Here is a 17,661-nt window from a genome sequence, read left to right on the forward strand (position 1 = left end):
ACCTAGATAGAGAGTGGCATCAACTCAGAACATGGCGCCATTTTGGCTCCAACTGCACTGAATTATTGAATCAATCAATCAATCAATTTTTTTTATATAGCGCCAAATCACAACAAACAGTTGCCCCAAGGCGCTTTATATTGTAAGGCAAGGCCATACAATAATGATGTAAAACCCCAACGGTCAAAACGACCCCCTGTGAGCAAGCACTTGGCTACAGTGGGAAGGAAAAACTCCCTTTTAACAGGAAGAAACCTCCAGCAGAACCAGGCTCAGGGAGGGGCAGTCTTCTGCTGGGACTGGTTGGGGCTGAGGGAGAGAACCAGGAAAAAGACATGCTGTGGAGGGGAGCAGAGATCGATCACTAATGATTAAATGCAGAGTGGTGCATACAGAGCAAAAAGAGAAAGAAACAGTGCATCATGGGAACCCCCCAGCAGTCTACGTCTATAGCAGCATAACTAAGGGATGGTTCAGGGTCACCTGATCCAGCCCTAACTATAAGCTTTAGCAAAAAGGAAAGTTTTAAGCCTAATCTTAAAAGTAGAGAGGGTGTCTGTCTCCCTGATCTGAATTGGGAGCTGGTTCCACAGGAGAGGAGCCTGAAAGCTGAAGGCTCTGCCTCCCATTCTACTCTTACAAACCCTAGGAACTACAAGTAAGCCTGCAGTCTGAGAGCGAAGCGCTCTATTGGGGTGATATGGTACTACGAGGTCCCTAAGATAAGATGGGACCTGATTATTCAAAACCTTATAAGTAAGAAGAAGAATTTTAAATTCTATTCTAGAATTAACAGGAAGCCAATGAAGAGAGGCCAATATGGGTGAGATATGCTCTCTCCTTCTAGTCCCCGTCAGTACTCTAGCTGCAGCATTTTGAATTAACTGAAGGCTTTTTAGGGAACTTTTAGGACAACCTGATAATAATGAATTACAATAGTCCAGCCTAGAGGAAATAAATGCATGAATTAGTTTTTCAGCATCACTCTGAGACAAGACCTTTCTGATTTTAGAGATATTGCGTAAATGCAAAAAAGCAGTCCTACATATTTGTTTAATATGCGCTTTGAATGACATATCCTGATCAAAAATGACTCCAAGATTTCTCACAGTATTACTAGAGGTCAGGGTAATGCCATCCAGAGTAAGGATCTGGTTAGACACCATGTTTCTAAGATTTGTGGGGCCAAGTACAATAACTTCAGTTTTATCTGAGTTTAAAAGCAGGAAATTAGAGGTCATCCATGTCTTTATGTCTGTAATGTATAGATACGCAGTACAAAGCACCCAACAAAAAGCAAATCTGCATCATCCTGAGACAAGAGAAAGTTCACCAGACCCGTTTCTCATCTAAGTTTTTGAAGTTCACCCTGGAAGAGCATGAAGGAATTTAAGTGATGATGGAGAAGAGTTACAAAAAAAAAAAAAAGACACCACGGAGGAATAAAACCCTCCTTTCTGTCGTACACGTGCGGTGCTCAGTCCAGGTGTAGATTATCATGTCTGCAGGCCCCCAGGGAGGCTGAAAGGTCTCAGTCCTCATTCAGGATTAGACTGTCCAACGCTGGCACACACAGTGGCAGAGTAATGAAGAGTTCCTATTCGCTGCCTCTCCAGTCAACCAGGAAATGTATTAATCTCACAATTAAACCATCTACTAATTCCACTCTGCCTTCATAATGCAAAGAGGCAATCTTTTAATTGCCCTAATTAGAGTAATTAACCAAAAAGAGAGAGAACTTGCTTATCTGAAGTTAACTTGGCTCTACTGAGGACACTTCATAAAAGTATATTAAACATTTTGAAACTTTTCAGCATAAACAGAAAAAAGTCTGCTTCTTTCTTTTGTATGGAACGCTTCAGTTTGTCAGAGGTTAGAGAGGTGATGTCACTGTGATGATGTCATTTCAGGGGTGATCCTACTGGACGAACCCACCACTGGGCTGGACAGTATGACTGCCAACCAGATCATGGTGTTGCTTGCAGAGCTGGCCCGGCGCAACCGCATCGTCATAGTAACCATCCACCAACCGCGCTCTGAGCTTTTCAGGGTGGGTTTATGTTCACAGACGGATATTTGAACTCTGTTCTAGTACCACTGGTTGGTCATTTCTGTTGGTGTTATTCACTGTGTGTCCACCAGGTGTTCAGCAGAATCGCAATCATGAGTCGTGGTGAGCTGGTGTTCTGTGGACAGCCGGAGGAGATGGTGGACTTCTTCAGCCAGTGTGGATATGAGTGCCCAGAATACTGCAATCCCTTTGACATTTACGGTACTCTCAACACTGAACTTATACCCTTATATTACCACCACATGTGGCTCACTGAGACACGCACGACAACCCTGAAGGTGTTATAGACATCTGTGGATGCAACTGGAGAAACTGTTATCTATTGCACCACAGAAGAATTTAAAAAACAAAAACAAAAAAAAAACCTAATAATAATCCTACACTCCATGAAAAAATTCAGAGGAGCCAATAATTTTGACCAGGGATGTATCTGCTTCCTGCCTGACAGACCACGCAGATCAAGTGTAGGAACAGCGGGTTTGAGTTTGTTGCTATTTAAATTACACCTGAGTGGAAAATATTAAACATTAAAGGAAAAATTTGTGAAACATAAAACTTTCTGTTTTAATGACAGTTGACTTCACCTCTGTGGACACACGCAACAGTGAGAGGGAGGCAGCCACGTTCACTCACATGCATGACATCACTTCATCATATCAGAGGTCTTCCATCTACCAGAGCATGCTAGGAAAAACCGAGCAAAGCCTGCAGCGGGCACACAAGCCAGCCATCCCCTTTAAGAGCAAAGAGTCGCCCAGTGGTGTGATCAAACTCTACGTTCTGCTCAGGTCAGTGCTGATTGACGACTTGGACCTTGATGACACGGTTAATGCCTTTTCATTGGTTTGAGTGTAGAAACTGACTATGAGCACAAACTACCGGCTTCGCCAAGGTTCCACAGTCTTCTGTTGAAAAAAACATTCTTCTTTCAGCTGCTCCTTTAAGGCATCACCACATTCATAAACCGCCTCCTCCTACTGTTATCTCACCTCCATCCTGAAACTGAACATCTTACTATTGCATAACTCATCACTGTCCTCATACATATCCTGCACCACCCTCACATACTTCACTGCCACTCCATACTTCCTCATACAATACCAGAACTCTTCTCTTGGGCGAGCGTTCTCAAAGTCATAAACACACAAACACTTTCAGGCCATCTTGATACTTCTCCATCAACACCCTCAGCACAAACATAAAATCTGTAGTACTCTTTCACAGCATAAAACCATTTTGATGTTTGCTTGATCTTCACCTCTCTTCTGATCCAAGCAAATTATACCTCTGTAGTTACTGCAATTCTATACATCACCCTTATTCTTAAAAACCTGTTCCACTGCACTCTCCTCCACTCCTCAGGCATCCTCTTGTTTGCAATGATTTTGTTCAACATTCTGGTGAAAACACCACTGCCACCTCTCCTAAACATATCTATACCTCTGCTGGCATGTCACTGGAACCATCCATCTTTTCACCCTTCATTCTTTCAAATCTGTCTCACTTCCTGATTCACTCTCTCCACATCATCTAACCTTCTCTCCCTTTCATTTTCTTTATTCATCAGCTCCTCAAAGTACACCCTCCACCTTCTGCCCACATTCTACTCGCTTGTCAGCACACGTATCAGATCTTTTATCACCCTAACCGGCTGCACATCCTTTCCCGCTATGCTAATTGGTACAAATCCTTTTGTCCTTTGCTGTGAAATTTCACATATAGCGCCTCATATAGCGTCCTTAAGCCCCTTTCACACTGGCGTATTCGTAGAGCTGCTTATTGTGGCGTATCGTCTACGCTGAGTTTAGCAGCTCTATGCCCACTTTTAGCAACTCTTATGTCGAGTTTTTTCTCCCTACGCAGCAGTATGTTGAGGGCTACGCGCGTAAGATGCAAGAAATTAAACATGTTTGTCTTTGTCGTAGAGCGCTGGACACAGTTTTAAGCAGGTCTGCACAGCATAGCGTTACTGCATGCAAGTCTGTGCAACACAGCGCTCCTGTACACAACCAAAAAACTGAGTGAGTGAATCCAGAGGAATCAGCTGGAGAAGAGGATCACGCAGCCCACAGCGCCTGTGTGTGTGAGCCGAACAACTGATGGACATGTGTGTGCTCAGAACAGGGAATCGAACCTCAACTCAGAAATCCAGAAACAGCAGGTCGCTCGCTCGCTTGCTCTCTCTCTCCCTCTGTCGCGCTCTCTCTCACTCTCCCTCCTTCTGTCGCGCTCTCTCACTCTCCCTCCTTCTGTCGCGCTCTTTCTCTGTGTCTGATCAAACAATAAGCGCTGTGACTCTTTAAAATAAAAGCGCCGTCGCTGCATGTCCGTGCGATCCTCAGACGACCTGATCGATCAGGTCTGATCAAATCAGCGGACCTGATCGGAGCAACCAGAGCTTTAAAAGTTTAGAGTCACAGCGCTTCATTCACAGCAGCCTTTACCACAGCCAGACTCAGCAGCATCTGTACACAATGAAAATGATCCGCCAAGACAAAAATAAATAAAATAATAATAATGTTAAATGACTCTGTTTCTGACGTGCACCACACCGTGCAGTAGAGAACAGAGCGCACTTCCACAGAGGTAGAAAATAGCAGCTTTGGCTACATACGTGGCAGTAATGAAACTGTAAAAACCTCATGATACAGCCCACTGTTTTCAAAGTACAGTGATATGTTCTGCAGAACCAGCAGGAGTGAACTGGTTTTAAATAGCGGCAAGGTACACGCGACTGTGTGCACACATTAAAAAGTGAACACACACAGCTGCAAGCAGATCTACAAACACGGAAAAAGGCTGACTAGACGGCCCATTTCGGGTGTATTTAAATGAAACACAACGCCGCAATACACAGCTCTACGAATATGTCAGTGTGAAAGGGGCTTTAGCGTTAACCACCTTTGTTTACCTTGCACATCGCCTTTTACCCCTGGAAACCATTTCTTTTTCACCAGTCTGTCCCTCTTTCTGATGTCCTGTACTTTTTCATTCCATCGTCTCCTCGGCTTCCTTCACCTGTCATATTGTCACATGAAGTAACTTTGTCTGTTTACATGTATTTTTTTTGTGCAGGCGGATAACATGCAATATGTCCAGAGACAGGATTGGGGTTCTGATGCGTTTATCCCAGAACCTGATCTATGGTTTATTTGTCGCCTTCTTCGTCATGCAGTTAAACAATGATGTTGCCAAGGGGGCCGTGCAGGACCGCATCGGCATCATCTATCAGTCTGTTGGTGCTACGCCCTACACCGGCATGCTGAATGCTGTAGCACTCTGTGAGTTCCAACAAACCCTCTGTTGTGTAACTTGTAAAATCATTTTTCATGATTTACGCAGTCACAGGCTTTAGAGGCATCAATAAAACACATAAAATTGCAGAACTACACCTGTTATACAGGTCTACAATCTCCTTTAAGGCAAAATACACATATCTGTGCTGTGTTCAGGTTTAAACCCAAACTGACTGTCAGAGGTCAAGAAAAACTGTTCCAGCCTATTCAGTATAATCCTCTCCAAGACTTTGGATAAAATCCTGACCAGAGCTGTAGGTCAGTAATTATCCAAGCCAGATTTTGCCAGTTTTGTCTTTGATAATAGGCACTAGTGTAACAGATAAAATAGACTCTGGTAAGATACCATGAATTAAAAAGACAGTAAAACAAACAGCAAGTAGGGGACAAAGTTTTAAATGCTCAGCAGATATCTTATCCATACCACATGCCTTATCTTTTCACAATATAAGGGCATCGAATATTTCTTGTTGGGGAGCAGGGGTGGTGGCCAAGTGGTTAATGCGCTTGGTTTTCACCTTGGATTTGCTGTGGTGACGAGTGCAAACAAGGGAGCAGCCGAAGGGACTTACTATATATTTCTTGTGGGGAAACAGTCACATCTTCCTTACAATCAACGTCACTCACTGTAAGTTATTTTTAACACAGTTGAACAGCTCATAATAATGTTTCTGCCACAACTGAGTAATTTCCTCTGTGCCACTTTACACTGTCAATATTTGTTGGTAATGTTTTACAGCTATTCATTCTTTTGATTTCTTTCCAGAAATCATTACGACTATTGTTTTGCAGCAGACCTCATTGTAGTGTTATTCCTCTTAAGTGGCTATGATACCAGTTTAAATCTGCTTTATCTCAGCCTTGCATGCGATACAAAGCTGATAATAGTTTGTCATTTGCTTGCTTATCTCATTTCCTTGATGAAAGGGGGACTGGGTGAAAGGGAAACATTGGCAATGATTTGGCATGTTTCTACTGTCTACTAGGTCTTGAGGTAGTTTTTTTTTTTTAAACTACTTGCAAAGAAACCAAAATCCCCTGAAAAAGCACTCCACAGTATATGCCCTATCTATAGACCTACAGTACTGTGAGAAAAAAGTTTTTTTTGTTGTTTGTTTGTTTTTGTGGTGCTAAACATGCACATTTCATCTAACAGTTAATTAACGAAGCTAACTTTTCCTTACTGGATTAACTTCATCAGCTAATTTTGAAAACCATCAACAGATAAATTACCTTCCACTGCATTTAGTTCTGCTAACTTTAAGCCAAGTAATTAAAAAAATACTCAAAACCGCTTGTAAATCATAAAATAAACATGTTTGTTCTTTTTGAAATTTATACAATAATCCAGCAGCAGAAGTGACACATTGGACGAAGGCAGCATGGATGACCTCGAGGAAATGGAGGAGCAGGACAAGCCAGACTAAAAATATTCATCTCATCATTGAATTCTTTCTCTGTTCAGTGGTTTTGCATTTCCACAAATGCACCATAATTATCCCATAATGCATTACGAGTTTTGGTACAAAAAGGTTTTAGCAGTTTACTTCATCACAGTTGATTTTTCAGTTAATGCATTAGTTCTTACTGAAGGTAACCTAATGTAATATTTATAAATAACTGGTTAGTTTGCTTAATTAACAAAATTCTAATGTGACAAAAAATCTCCAAATGCTGCTACAATACTAACGTTTGGAGATTTCAAAGATTGAAAATTAACTAAATTATTAATCTTTTCAATGTGCTGCTACAGTTGCAACAAACAGAATTGTACTGATTAAATTTAGGTTTTACAGCTTATTTTGCAGTACAAAAAGTCTTGTCAATAATTTGTTTGAAAATCACCTTTTGGCATTTTTTTATACCAAATACGTAAAATTATCATCATTAAAATGCATCTTAAAATAAGGCATGGACAATAAAACATTCATGATACTGGCACAAATCTTCCCTGTAGTTTTGGTTATCGGCACACAAACTTTATAAGCAACCAAACAGCTGGTTAATGATGTGGGATCTCATCCTGACCTTGAATCTTGTAGATAACAAATGACCACATAGAATAATATAGACCAGAGTTTGAGTGTGTGTTGTTGTTGAGTTTTTTGTTTGTTTTTTAGCTCAACAAGCAGTTTAAATTTGAAAGTAAATTTCAGTGTTCCTGCAATTATTATTATATTCATTTCTTTGTTTTTCAGTTGACGTGGCTAAAAATGCTACAAAAAAAACAAACAAACAAAAAAACAAAAAACCCTCGAACGTAATATTCATATGTCGAGGACATGAATGAGTGATGCTCGTCAGCATCTCACCATGTCATTTAGGTCCTTCAGACTCTATTTTGAGTAAATGCTTCAGCAGAGCATTAGCATAGCAAAAACCTTTCAGCTTCTGGGGGGGCTCTGCTCCCCCAGACCCCCGGCCTTTTTACACATTTTCCTTATTTTGCCTTTCAGCTTCTGGAGGGGCTCTGCCCCATACTCCCCACCTTTTTAAGTATTTTGCTTTTCAGCTGACCCCCCTAATTACAACCCTCTTACCCCCTGCCACTTAAGCATTTTTTAAATGTAGATGTAAATTATTATTCAGAGTTTTCAGTTAGTTGACATTAGGGCTGTACAATATGGCCAAATTATTGTATCTCAGTATTGTCATATAAATTATCAGGTGGGTAGGGAGAGTTCCCATGGGATAAAAAAAGTTTTGCAACCAACCATCCCTGGTACTCAAGACCAGGCACCTATGTAGCTCAACTCTTTTTTTTTTTCTCTTTAAAGATATTTAGGTGTACCTTAGTAAACACTAGTAGAGCTCCACCTTAGAGTTGGAATGTATAATAGAAGATATACCTTACTGAATTTTCATATCAATATGATAAACGATATGACTATGATTTGACACAAAGTGCAGCAACAGTGAAAATTAAACATTCGTAAACAAAACACTAGGAATACCACACTCATTTTGCACTCATCATAAGGTTAGGATACTGTGTACTCCAAAAGTATTGGAACACTTGGAATTTCACACATTTTAATTTGTTTATGCCGTTTTAAATACAAGAAAAACAAAAAATAAAGAATAAAAATTTCTAAAATGATCTTCCTCAAACTCGAACTGAAAGCAAATCTGTAAAACTTGATAAAACCTATAAATAATAATCAGTTTTATTGCCAGTTTTCTTTAGACAAATCAGGGGATGTAAACATGAAAAGTGATAAGAATGATAAATGATAAGAATGGTGACAAAGGTCAGTTTCAGTTTGTACAGGGGTCAAAAGTTAATTTAGCTCCAGCTGTATTTGTGCTGAATTTGATGCTTGTATCACCATTTGAAGGATTGTTTCAGTTGTCTGCTATACAAAAAGCCAACATTTGACATTTGAACATTTATATAAACATACATACATATACATAAATGGTCTGCTAATTGTTTTCAAAGTTAGCTGAAAACCTAACAGACTAAAGAAAAAGATAGTTTCACTAATTAGCTGTTTGCTAAACTGTGGCCACCACTGGAACTGTGTGTGGGATAAATAACTTACCTCTGTAGTTTCTAAGATGTTAGAATTCAGTGTTTTGTTTTGTTTTTTGGCTCATGCTACCTGGTCTTTCTCTCTGCCTCTGTGCACAGTCCCGGCGTTGCGAGCCATCAGTGATCAGGAGAGCCAGGATGGTTTGTACAACAAGTGGCAATTGTTTTTGGCTTACATCTTTCACATCCTACCCTTCAGCATCCTGAGCATCTTCATCTTCACTTCCTTCCTGTACTGGTGGGTACCACATAGAACAATAACAAAGTTTCTGAAGGCTCTAATGTTTTATACATGAATGCATTATCTTCATCCTGCATCTTGTCATTTAGTGGGTGACGTGCTGCTTGACTTTTAGAACATCAAGTCTGTGAGCATGCACTGGCACCGCACTTAATTGCATCCCCAGCACTATACAGAACTGCCTTGGGTCCTAGACAGCATCCAGCATGCGCATCTCCACTAGGGTCCTCAACACTCAGACACCTGTGTGCTGGATCATACACAGAAATAAACCACATGGCGAAAATGTTGAAGCTGACGCTCCCTCACAATGCAGTACTCATTTTAGCCTCTCTAAGTCATCGCTCGTTTGATAAAAAGTCATTCCTGCAGTACCCAAGCATCCTCCAAAAGGAACTAGTATTAAAAACATCCCATTGTCACCTTTAGTCACCGGTTAACAGCCAAGTCTCACAACCAGGACCAGAACCTGAAAGACCTGGACCTTGCTTCTCCTGCAAAGATATCAGCATAACTAAATAAATCAGTCCAGTGAATTCATTACTCTATAAGGTCTTTCCAGGTACAGTGAGGAAAATAAGTATTTGAACACCCTGCGATTTTGCAAGTTCTCCCACTTAGAAATCATAGAGGGGTCCGAAATTTTCATCTTAGGTGCATGTCCACTATGAGACATAGTCTAAAAAAAAAAATCCGGAAATCTCAATGTATGATTTTTATTTTTATTTTTATAATTTATTTGTATGTTACTGCTGCAAATAAGTATTTGAACACCTGTGAAAATCAATGTTAATATTTGGTACAGTAGCCTTTGTTTGCAATTACAGAGGTCAAGGGTGATTCTTAGACTATGGGCACTTATTATGTCCTTTGATCATATTGTATGGAAAACAGAAAAAAAGGGGAAATTTCACACTTTTATAGTTATCTTTACAATGAAAGTGTGTTAAGAAATTTGTTCTAGTAGTCTATGATGACTTTTTCACCTTTTTTCAGCATCATTATATGCAAATATTGCCGTTTTGTGCTTGTCCCACACCCAGACTTTTGATCGTCAATGATAATTTTTTCTAATGTTTTAAAATATCTCTAAATAAAATATCAGTAAAATAATCAAAACATAATTGGGGTATTCAATGTCATACAACTGTTGTGATTTTTTTTAAACAAAATGTAGTTGTCCCACACTATTGCCGTAATTTCCACCACAACACTGTAATGTCCCTTTAAACAGTTTGTATGAAAGATTGTTTGGGTAGTTCCTGTGGAGATAAACAGTGACATCAGAGCACATGTATATAGCGCCAAATCACAACAAACAGCTGCCCCAAGGCGCTTTATATTGTAAGGCAATGGTGTGGTGGAAATTACATTTACAAGGCCAATAGTGCCCGTAGTTAAAGAATTACCCTCAAATGTTTCCTGTAGTTTTTCACCAGGTTTGCACACACTGCAGCAGGGATTTTGGTCCACTCCTCCACACAGATCTTCTCCAAATCTTTCAGGTTTGGAGTTTCAGCTCCCTCCAAAGATTTTCTATTGAGTTCAGGTCTGGAGACTGGCCAGGCCACTCCAGGACCTTGAAATGCTTCTTACGGAGCCCCTCCTTAATTGCCCTGGCTGTGTGTTTGGGGTCATTGTCATGCTGGAAGACCCAGCTATGACCCATCTTCAATGCTCTTACTGAGGGAAGGAGGTTGTTTGCCAAAATCTCACAATACATGACTCCATCCATCCTCCCTTAAATATGGTGCAGTTGTCCTGTCTCCTTTGCAGAAGAGCACCCCCAGAGTATGATGTTTCCCCCATGCTTCACGGTTGGGATGGTTTTCTTGGGGTTGTTCTCATCCTCTAAACATGGTAAGTGGAGTTGATTCCAAAAAGCTCTATTCTGGTCTCATCTGACCACATAACCTTCTCCCATGCCTCCTGTGGATCATCCAGACGGTCACTGGTGAACTTCAAACAGGCCTGGACATGTGCTGGTATGAGCAGGGGGACCTTGCTGCCCTGCAGGATTTTAAATCATGACAGCATCATGTGTTACTAATGTAATCTTTGTGACTGTGGTCCCAGCTTTCTTCAGGTCATTGACCAGGTCCTCCTGTGTAGTTCTGAGCTTTCTCAGAATCATCCTTACCCCACAAAGTGAGATCTTGCATGGAATCCCAGACCGAGGGAGACTGACAGTCATCTTATGTTTCTTCCACTTTCTAATAAATAATCATAACAGTTGTTGTCTTCTACCAAGCTGCTTGCCTGTTGTCCTGTAGTCCATCCCAGCCTTGTGCAGGTCTACAGTTTTGTCCCTGGTGACCTTAGACAGCTCTTTGGTCTTGGCTATGGTGGACAGGTTGGAGTGTGATTGATTGAGTGTGTGAACAGGTGTCTTTTATACAGGTAAAAAGTTCAAACAGGTGCAGTTAATACAGGTAAAGAGTGCAGAATAAGAGGGTTTCTTACAGAAACATTAACATGTCTGTGTAAGCCAGAATTCTTGCTGGTTGGTAGGGGGTCAAATACTTATTGGCAGAAGTAACATAAAAATAAATTATAAATAAAAAAAAAAATCATACATTGTGACTTCCAGATTTTTTTTTTTTTTTATATTATGTCTCTCACAGTGAACATGCACCTAAGATGAAAATTTCAGACCCCTCCATGATTTCTAAGTGGGAGAACTTGCAAAATTGCAGGGTGTTAAAATACTTATTTTCCTCACAGTATTTCTCAATTTCGAAGGCAGAGGACCCACAGACATGAACTTCTGATGACTGAGTCAAGGAAGTCATTAAAAGCCTGGATCTTGGTATTGATCCAGGACCATCGTAAACTCAGACACTCCGATTTCCCATTCAGCTTTTGAAGCGCTGTAATCAGAGTGTTCCTTGATTCCGCAAAAAATCATGGTATCATCCGCAAAGTCAAGGTCAGTAAACCTCTTCTTGACAACAAAAGCACATAAAAGGCTGGATTCCTTAACGGAACTGCTGTTAAACAATCAAGACAATTAAAGGCATGGGATGGCTGATGCATACCATGCATGCAAACATAGTACTGTGCTGTATAATACTTTTGGATGCCACCATATTGTCACTGGTACCATTTGTTCACAAATTATTTACTGATCTGTAGAAGTAGATTCTTTGAAATCAAAAGGTCAATGTTATCAAAAATATAGTCAGAAAAAAATACATTTTCGAGGAGGAGTTTATCCTCATTATGTGGTGACGTACAATGCGATAGCATTTACTGATCTCGAGTTAATGTGTTTGACTGTAGGGGTGGATTCTTACCTACGGTATTCACTTGCTATAGTTTACAAAGTCCATGCCTGGGTTTTTCCATAGCCTAGTTAAATTAGATTTTGCCAGTGATGAATGAAATAAACTGATGAAGATTTTTCATCTTTTACTTTGACTTTCTTTTTTCATTGTGTTTGCCTCAGGACGGTAGGAATGTACCCTGACATCTTACGGTTCCTGTGTTTCACTGCTGTTGTCCTCGTGCCTCATGTTATAGGTGCGCCATTTCAACTTTACCCACCTGACAAGTTTAAAAACACAGTCCACTATATTCTGCCTCAACTGTAATTGATTTTTGTAGATATCAGTTAATTTTGTTGTGCATTCCTTTGCAAGATGCTATGGACTCTAATGGAACATTGTCGGAAACTGATGCATGTCATTTGCTCATCCTTTCTGATTTAAATGCCATTATTTTATTTATTAGGGGAGCTGCTGACTGTGGTGCTCCTAGGAGTAGTCCAAGACCCAAATATGGTCAACACTGGAATGGCTCTGCTTAATATTGCAGGGATCCTGGTGGGCTCTGGCTTCCTAAGGTAAAAATGGTTGTTGGCTTGATAGAGCAGCAGATAACTGAAACAACCACGCAAATGGTGATAAAAGCATCAAATTCGGCAGAAATACTCCTTAGACACACCTCTTTTGAAAAAAACGATTGGCCACTTGACTTTTCAATTGGTGGTCAGGTAGGGGTCAATTGAAGAATTACACAAAGGTCAAAATTAAAAGATGCACCAATCATATTGAAAATTATTCCACATTATTTGCCTGATCATAAAGATTCCAAAAAGGTATAGTTTAGACTATCTGTGACTGAATTATATGGCGTTACGGGATAAAAACAGCAAGAATGGTGACAAAGCTCAGTTTCATTTTGTACAGGGGTCAAAAGTTAAAGTTGCTCCAATTTTGGTAAAAAGTGATGCAAATTAATGGTTGAGCTAATAGTATTAATAAATGGAATAGTTCTGACAGTGTTGAATGCTTGGTCTCCAAAGTAAAGGCCAAACAAGGTCTACGTCTATTGGATTCTATGACATGTGACATATGTTACCCCGTAACGCGATAAGTAAGGATGGCACATGGTCCAAACTATTCCTTTTTAAAACCGTGTTAACTCAACTAGTAATTTGCATCACTTTTTACCAAAATTGGAGCAACTTTAACTGTTGACCCCTGTACAAACTGACACTGACCTTTGTCACCATTCTTGCTGTTTTTAATCCCATAACTCCATAGAATTCAGTTACAGACCATCCAAGCCATACCTTTTTGGAATCTTTATGGTCAGGCAAATAATGTGGCATAGGTATCAATATGACTGGAGCATCTTTTAATTTTGACTCCTGTGTTATTCTTCAATTGACCTCTACCTGAACACCAACTGAAAATTCAAGTGGCCAATCAGTTTTGTCAAAAGAGGTCTGAGTGAGGACGATTTAAGCCAAATTTGATGCTTGTATCACCATTTGTAGGATTCCGCTCTAAATATTCTCTTATCTGCTGCACTATGAGCCAAACAGATATGTAATTTTCTACTTTATAAAGAAAAGCACTGATCAGTCACAACATGAAGTTATGGGAAACACTCCTGGAAGCTAGGCTGCGAAGAGAGATGAAGATAGATTTATGCTAAAAATGATCACCACATATGAGATGTTTGCTTTGACAGTGCTGTGGAAGGTCAGGGAAGACTGAATTAGTTACACTGTGTGTAAGGGGATGTAGGGAAAACCTAAAATAGGGTGGAGAGAGAGAGAGAGAGAGAGAGTAGTTGTGGTATTGTATGAGGAAGTTTGGAGTGGCAGAGAAGTATGCAAGTTTACTATACATATGAGAACACAATGACAGTGGTGAGTTGTGGTAGAAATGACTGATGGATTGAATATGGAGTTGGGATTACATCAAGGATCAGCTCTGAGCCCTTATGTGTTTGCAGTCATGATGGACAGAGTGTCAGACAAGAGTCTCCATAGACTATGATGTTTGCAGATGATGTTGGAGTTTGTAGTGAGGGCAGGATTAGGCAAGCCTGGAATATGGAGATAAGCTCTGGGGAGAAGGGGAATGCAAAGTGGGAGGACAAGTGATTACATGTGAGAGGGATAACAGTATCGTGAGGTTGAAATGTGTAGAGGTGGTGAAGGTTAAAGAGTTTAAATAGTTGGCGTTTAAAATAATGAACAGTGTAGTAGAGAGGCGACGAGTGCAGGCAAGGTGGTGTGGGGGGTCAGAAGAAGTAAGCGAGGTAAGATCTGGTAGATGGTTTTGGACATGTGCAGAGGATGGATGCAGAGTATATCTGGAGAAAGATGCTGAGGATGTAGCAGCCAGGCAGGAGCTGAAGGAGGACAAATGAGGATGACTGTGTTTAGAAAAGACACGCAGGTGGTTTGTGCAAGACGACAATGCAGAGGACATGGAGACATGGATGACTCCAAACAGAAGCATCCAAAACAAGAACTCTATAAAGGCATTACAGCGATCACTCTTAAAATTTGCACTAAGACTTCCTTTTCTCAACAGAAGCACTCAGGAGATGCCAGAGGTCTTCCAGTGGCTCAGTTACCTGACTTTCCAAAAGTACAGCTGTGAACTGTTGATAGTCACCGAGTTCCACGGACTCAATTTCACATGTAAACACTGTTTTCATGCATTTGCTAGATTTATCTGAATCAGATCCTCAGTGAGGGGGGAGTCTGAAAATTTTGAAATATTACATGCAATTTACTCAAATCTGGTGCAAATAATAAGCTGAATGAGAGCTATTTCTCAGTCCCATTTTAGTCATAAAAAACATTTTTCCCTGGCAAGATGACAGAACTATAATACACAGTCTGTCACATGGATTAGAATACGTCATTATTATTTCATAAAACCACATATTTGCACTGGAGTGTCGCTGTTCTCTCTCCACATTTATCTAAACATCTGACTTCAGCAATTTCTGCTTTTATACTGTAACAACTGATAGTGTCTGAACATGAACAAAAATAAATTTTTGATACAAGTAAAGCTGCACCTCCTGTTCATTAATAGTCACCAATATCACTTTTAATTCTCAGGAACACTGATTTGGGTTTAAATTAGATTCTTATTCACTTATATAAACGGGAAACCCAACAACACAGATTTTTCCATCCAGTGGCGACATCAGCATTTCTGGGATACTCACAATGCACAAACATTTTTCACATCAATATTTGACTTCTATGGGCATTTTGAGTGTTTATCGTATTTTTTCTCCACATGAATATTTCACACCCATGTAACAGAAGAAACCATAAAATGCAGATTTAGCAGGCTATCATATAATGTTTGCACTGGAGACAGTTTCAAGTAAATTTATCCCAAAGATAGAATTTGATTTGTGTGAAATAACTTGAATAACGTCAACTGACAACGAATTCCATAAAAAATATGACATAATAAGACTTACCGCGAGTGTTAGCTTTTCCGTATAAATGATGATTTAAAAAAAAAAAAAGCTGGGTCATCATTTTGGTCCTTTTTGCTCAAACCAGGCCCATTTGAATTTATTCCTGATAAACTTCAAATCCTCTCCCTGCAGCAGAACAATATTTCATCCATTTGTTTGTAGTTTCAACATGATGTGGAGTTAAATGAACTGCATTTACACTCAACAAAAATATAAACGCAACACTTTTGGTTTTGCTCCCATTTTGTATGAGATGAACTCAAAGATCTAAAACTTTTTCCACATACACAATATCACCATTTCCCTCAAATATTGTTCACAAACCAGTCTAAATCTGTGATAGTGAGCACTTCTCCTTTGCTGAGATAATCCATCCCACCTCACAGGGGTGCCATATCAAGATGCTGATTAAACACCATGATTAGTGCACAGGTGTGCCTTAGACTGTCCACAATAAAAGGCCACTCTGAAAGGTGCAGTTTTATCACACAGCACAATGCCACAGATGTTGCAAGATTTGAGGGAGCGTGCAATTGGCATGCTGACAGCAGGAATGTCAGCCAGAGCTGTTGCTTGTGTATTGAATGTTCATTTCTCTACCATAAGCCGTCTCCAAAGGCATTTCAGAGAATTTGGCAGTACATCCAACCAGCCTCACAACTGCAGACCACGTGTAACCACACCAGCTCAGGACCTCCACACCCAGCACGTTCACCTCCAAGATCGTCTGAGACCAGCCACTCAGACAGCTGCTGAAACAATCGGTTTGCATAACCAAAGAATTTCTGCAGACTGTCAGAAACCGTCTCAGGGAAGCTCATCTGCATGCTCGTCGTCCTCATTGGGGTCTCGACCTGACTCCAGTTCGTCGTCGTAACCGACTTGAGTGGGCAAATGCTCACATTTGCTGGCGTTTGGCACGTTGGAGAGGTGTTCTCTTCACAGCTGAATCCCGGTTCACACTGTTCAGGCCAGATGGCAGACAGCGTGTGTGGCGTCGTGTGGGTGAGCGGTTTTCTGATGTCAGTGTTGTGGATCAAATGGCCCATGGTGGCGGTGGGGTTAATGGTATGGGCAGGTGTCAGTTATGGACGAAGAACACAGGTGCATTTTATTGATGGCATTTTGAATGCACAGAGATACCGTGATGAGATCCTGAGGCCCATTGTTGTGCCATACATCCAAGAACATCACCTCATGTTGCAGCAGGATAATGCACGGCCCCATGTTGCAAGGATCTGTACACAATTCTTGGAAGCTGAAAATGTCCCAGTTCTTGCATGGCCGGCATACTCACCGGACATGTCACCCATTGAGCATGTTTGGGATGCTCTGGACCGGCGTATACGACAGCGTGTACCAGTTCCCGCCAATATCCAGCAACTTTGCACAGCCATTGAAGAGGAGTGGACCAACATTCCACAGGCCACAACTGACAACCTGATCAACTCTATGCGAAGGAGATGTGTTGCACTGCATGAGGCAAATGGTGGTCACCAGTGATGCCGGTAACACGTTACTCTAATCTGACCACTTTTTTTTAGTAACAAGTAATCTAACGCGTTAATCTTTCCAAAACAGTAATCAGATTAAAGTTACTTCTCCAAGTCACTGTGCGTTACTATTATTTTTACATTGTGGGTCGATAGCAGCATTAAACTTGGTCCGTGGGCAGGAGGTCGGGGTTCGACTCAACTGCCACAAGCTTTTCATCCACGGTTTTTTGCAGCAGCTACAACTCATCCTCACCTTAAAGGCAACAACAGCACAC

General features: G+C 40.6%; 1 protein-coding gene across 2 annotated transcripts in view; it reads left to right on the forward strand.

Moving 5' to 3' along the window:
- abcg5 (ATP-binding cassette, sub-family G (WHITE), member 5) overlaps window positions 1-15,609 on the forward strand; it is a 42,863-nt gene extending 27,254 nt beyond the window's left edge. Inside the window, exons 8-15 of one of the 2 annotated variants that reach the window (XM_034184854.1) lie at window positions 1,911-2,050; window positions 2,143-2,272; window positions 2,646-2,859; window positions 5,147-5,352; window positions 9,002-9,140; window positions 12,592-12,665; window positions 12,876-12,987; window positions 14,978-15,607. In XM_034184854.1, the coding sequence (XP_034040745.1) occupies window positions 1,911-2,050; window positions 2,143-2,272; window positions 2,646-2,859; window positions 5,147-5,352; window positions 9,002-9,140; window positions 12,592-12,665; window positions 12,876-12,987; window positions 14,978-15,125 (1,163 nt within the window). In that variant the 3' untranslated portion in view covers window positions 15,126-15,607. Of the gene's footprint in view, window positions 1-1,910; window positions 2,051-2,142; window positions 2,273-2,645; window positions 2,860-5,146; window positions 5,353-9,001; window positions 9,141-12,591; window positions 12,666-12,875; window positions 12,988-14,977 lie in introns of both variants that reach the window. The other variant, XM_034184855.1, reaches the window with a different exon arrangement.
- Window positions 15,610-17,661: the final 2,052 nt, after the last annotated feature.

This window comes from Thalassophryne amazonica, chromosome 13 (assembly GCF_902500255.1).
Source record: "Thalassophryne amazonica chromosome 13, fThaAma1.1, whole genome shotgun sequence".
Taxonomy (NCBI): Eukaryota; Metazoa; Chordata; class Actinopteri; order Batrachoidiformes; family Batrachoididae; genus Thalassophryne; species Thalassophryne amazonica.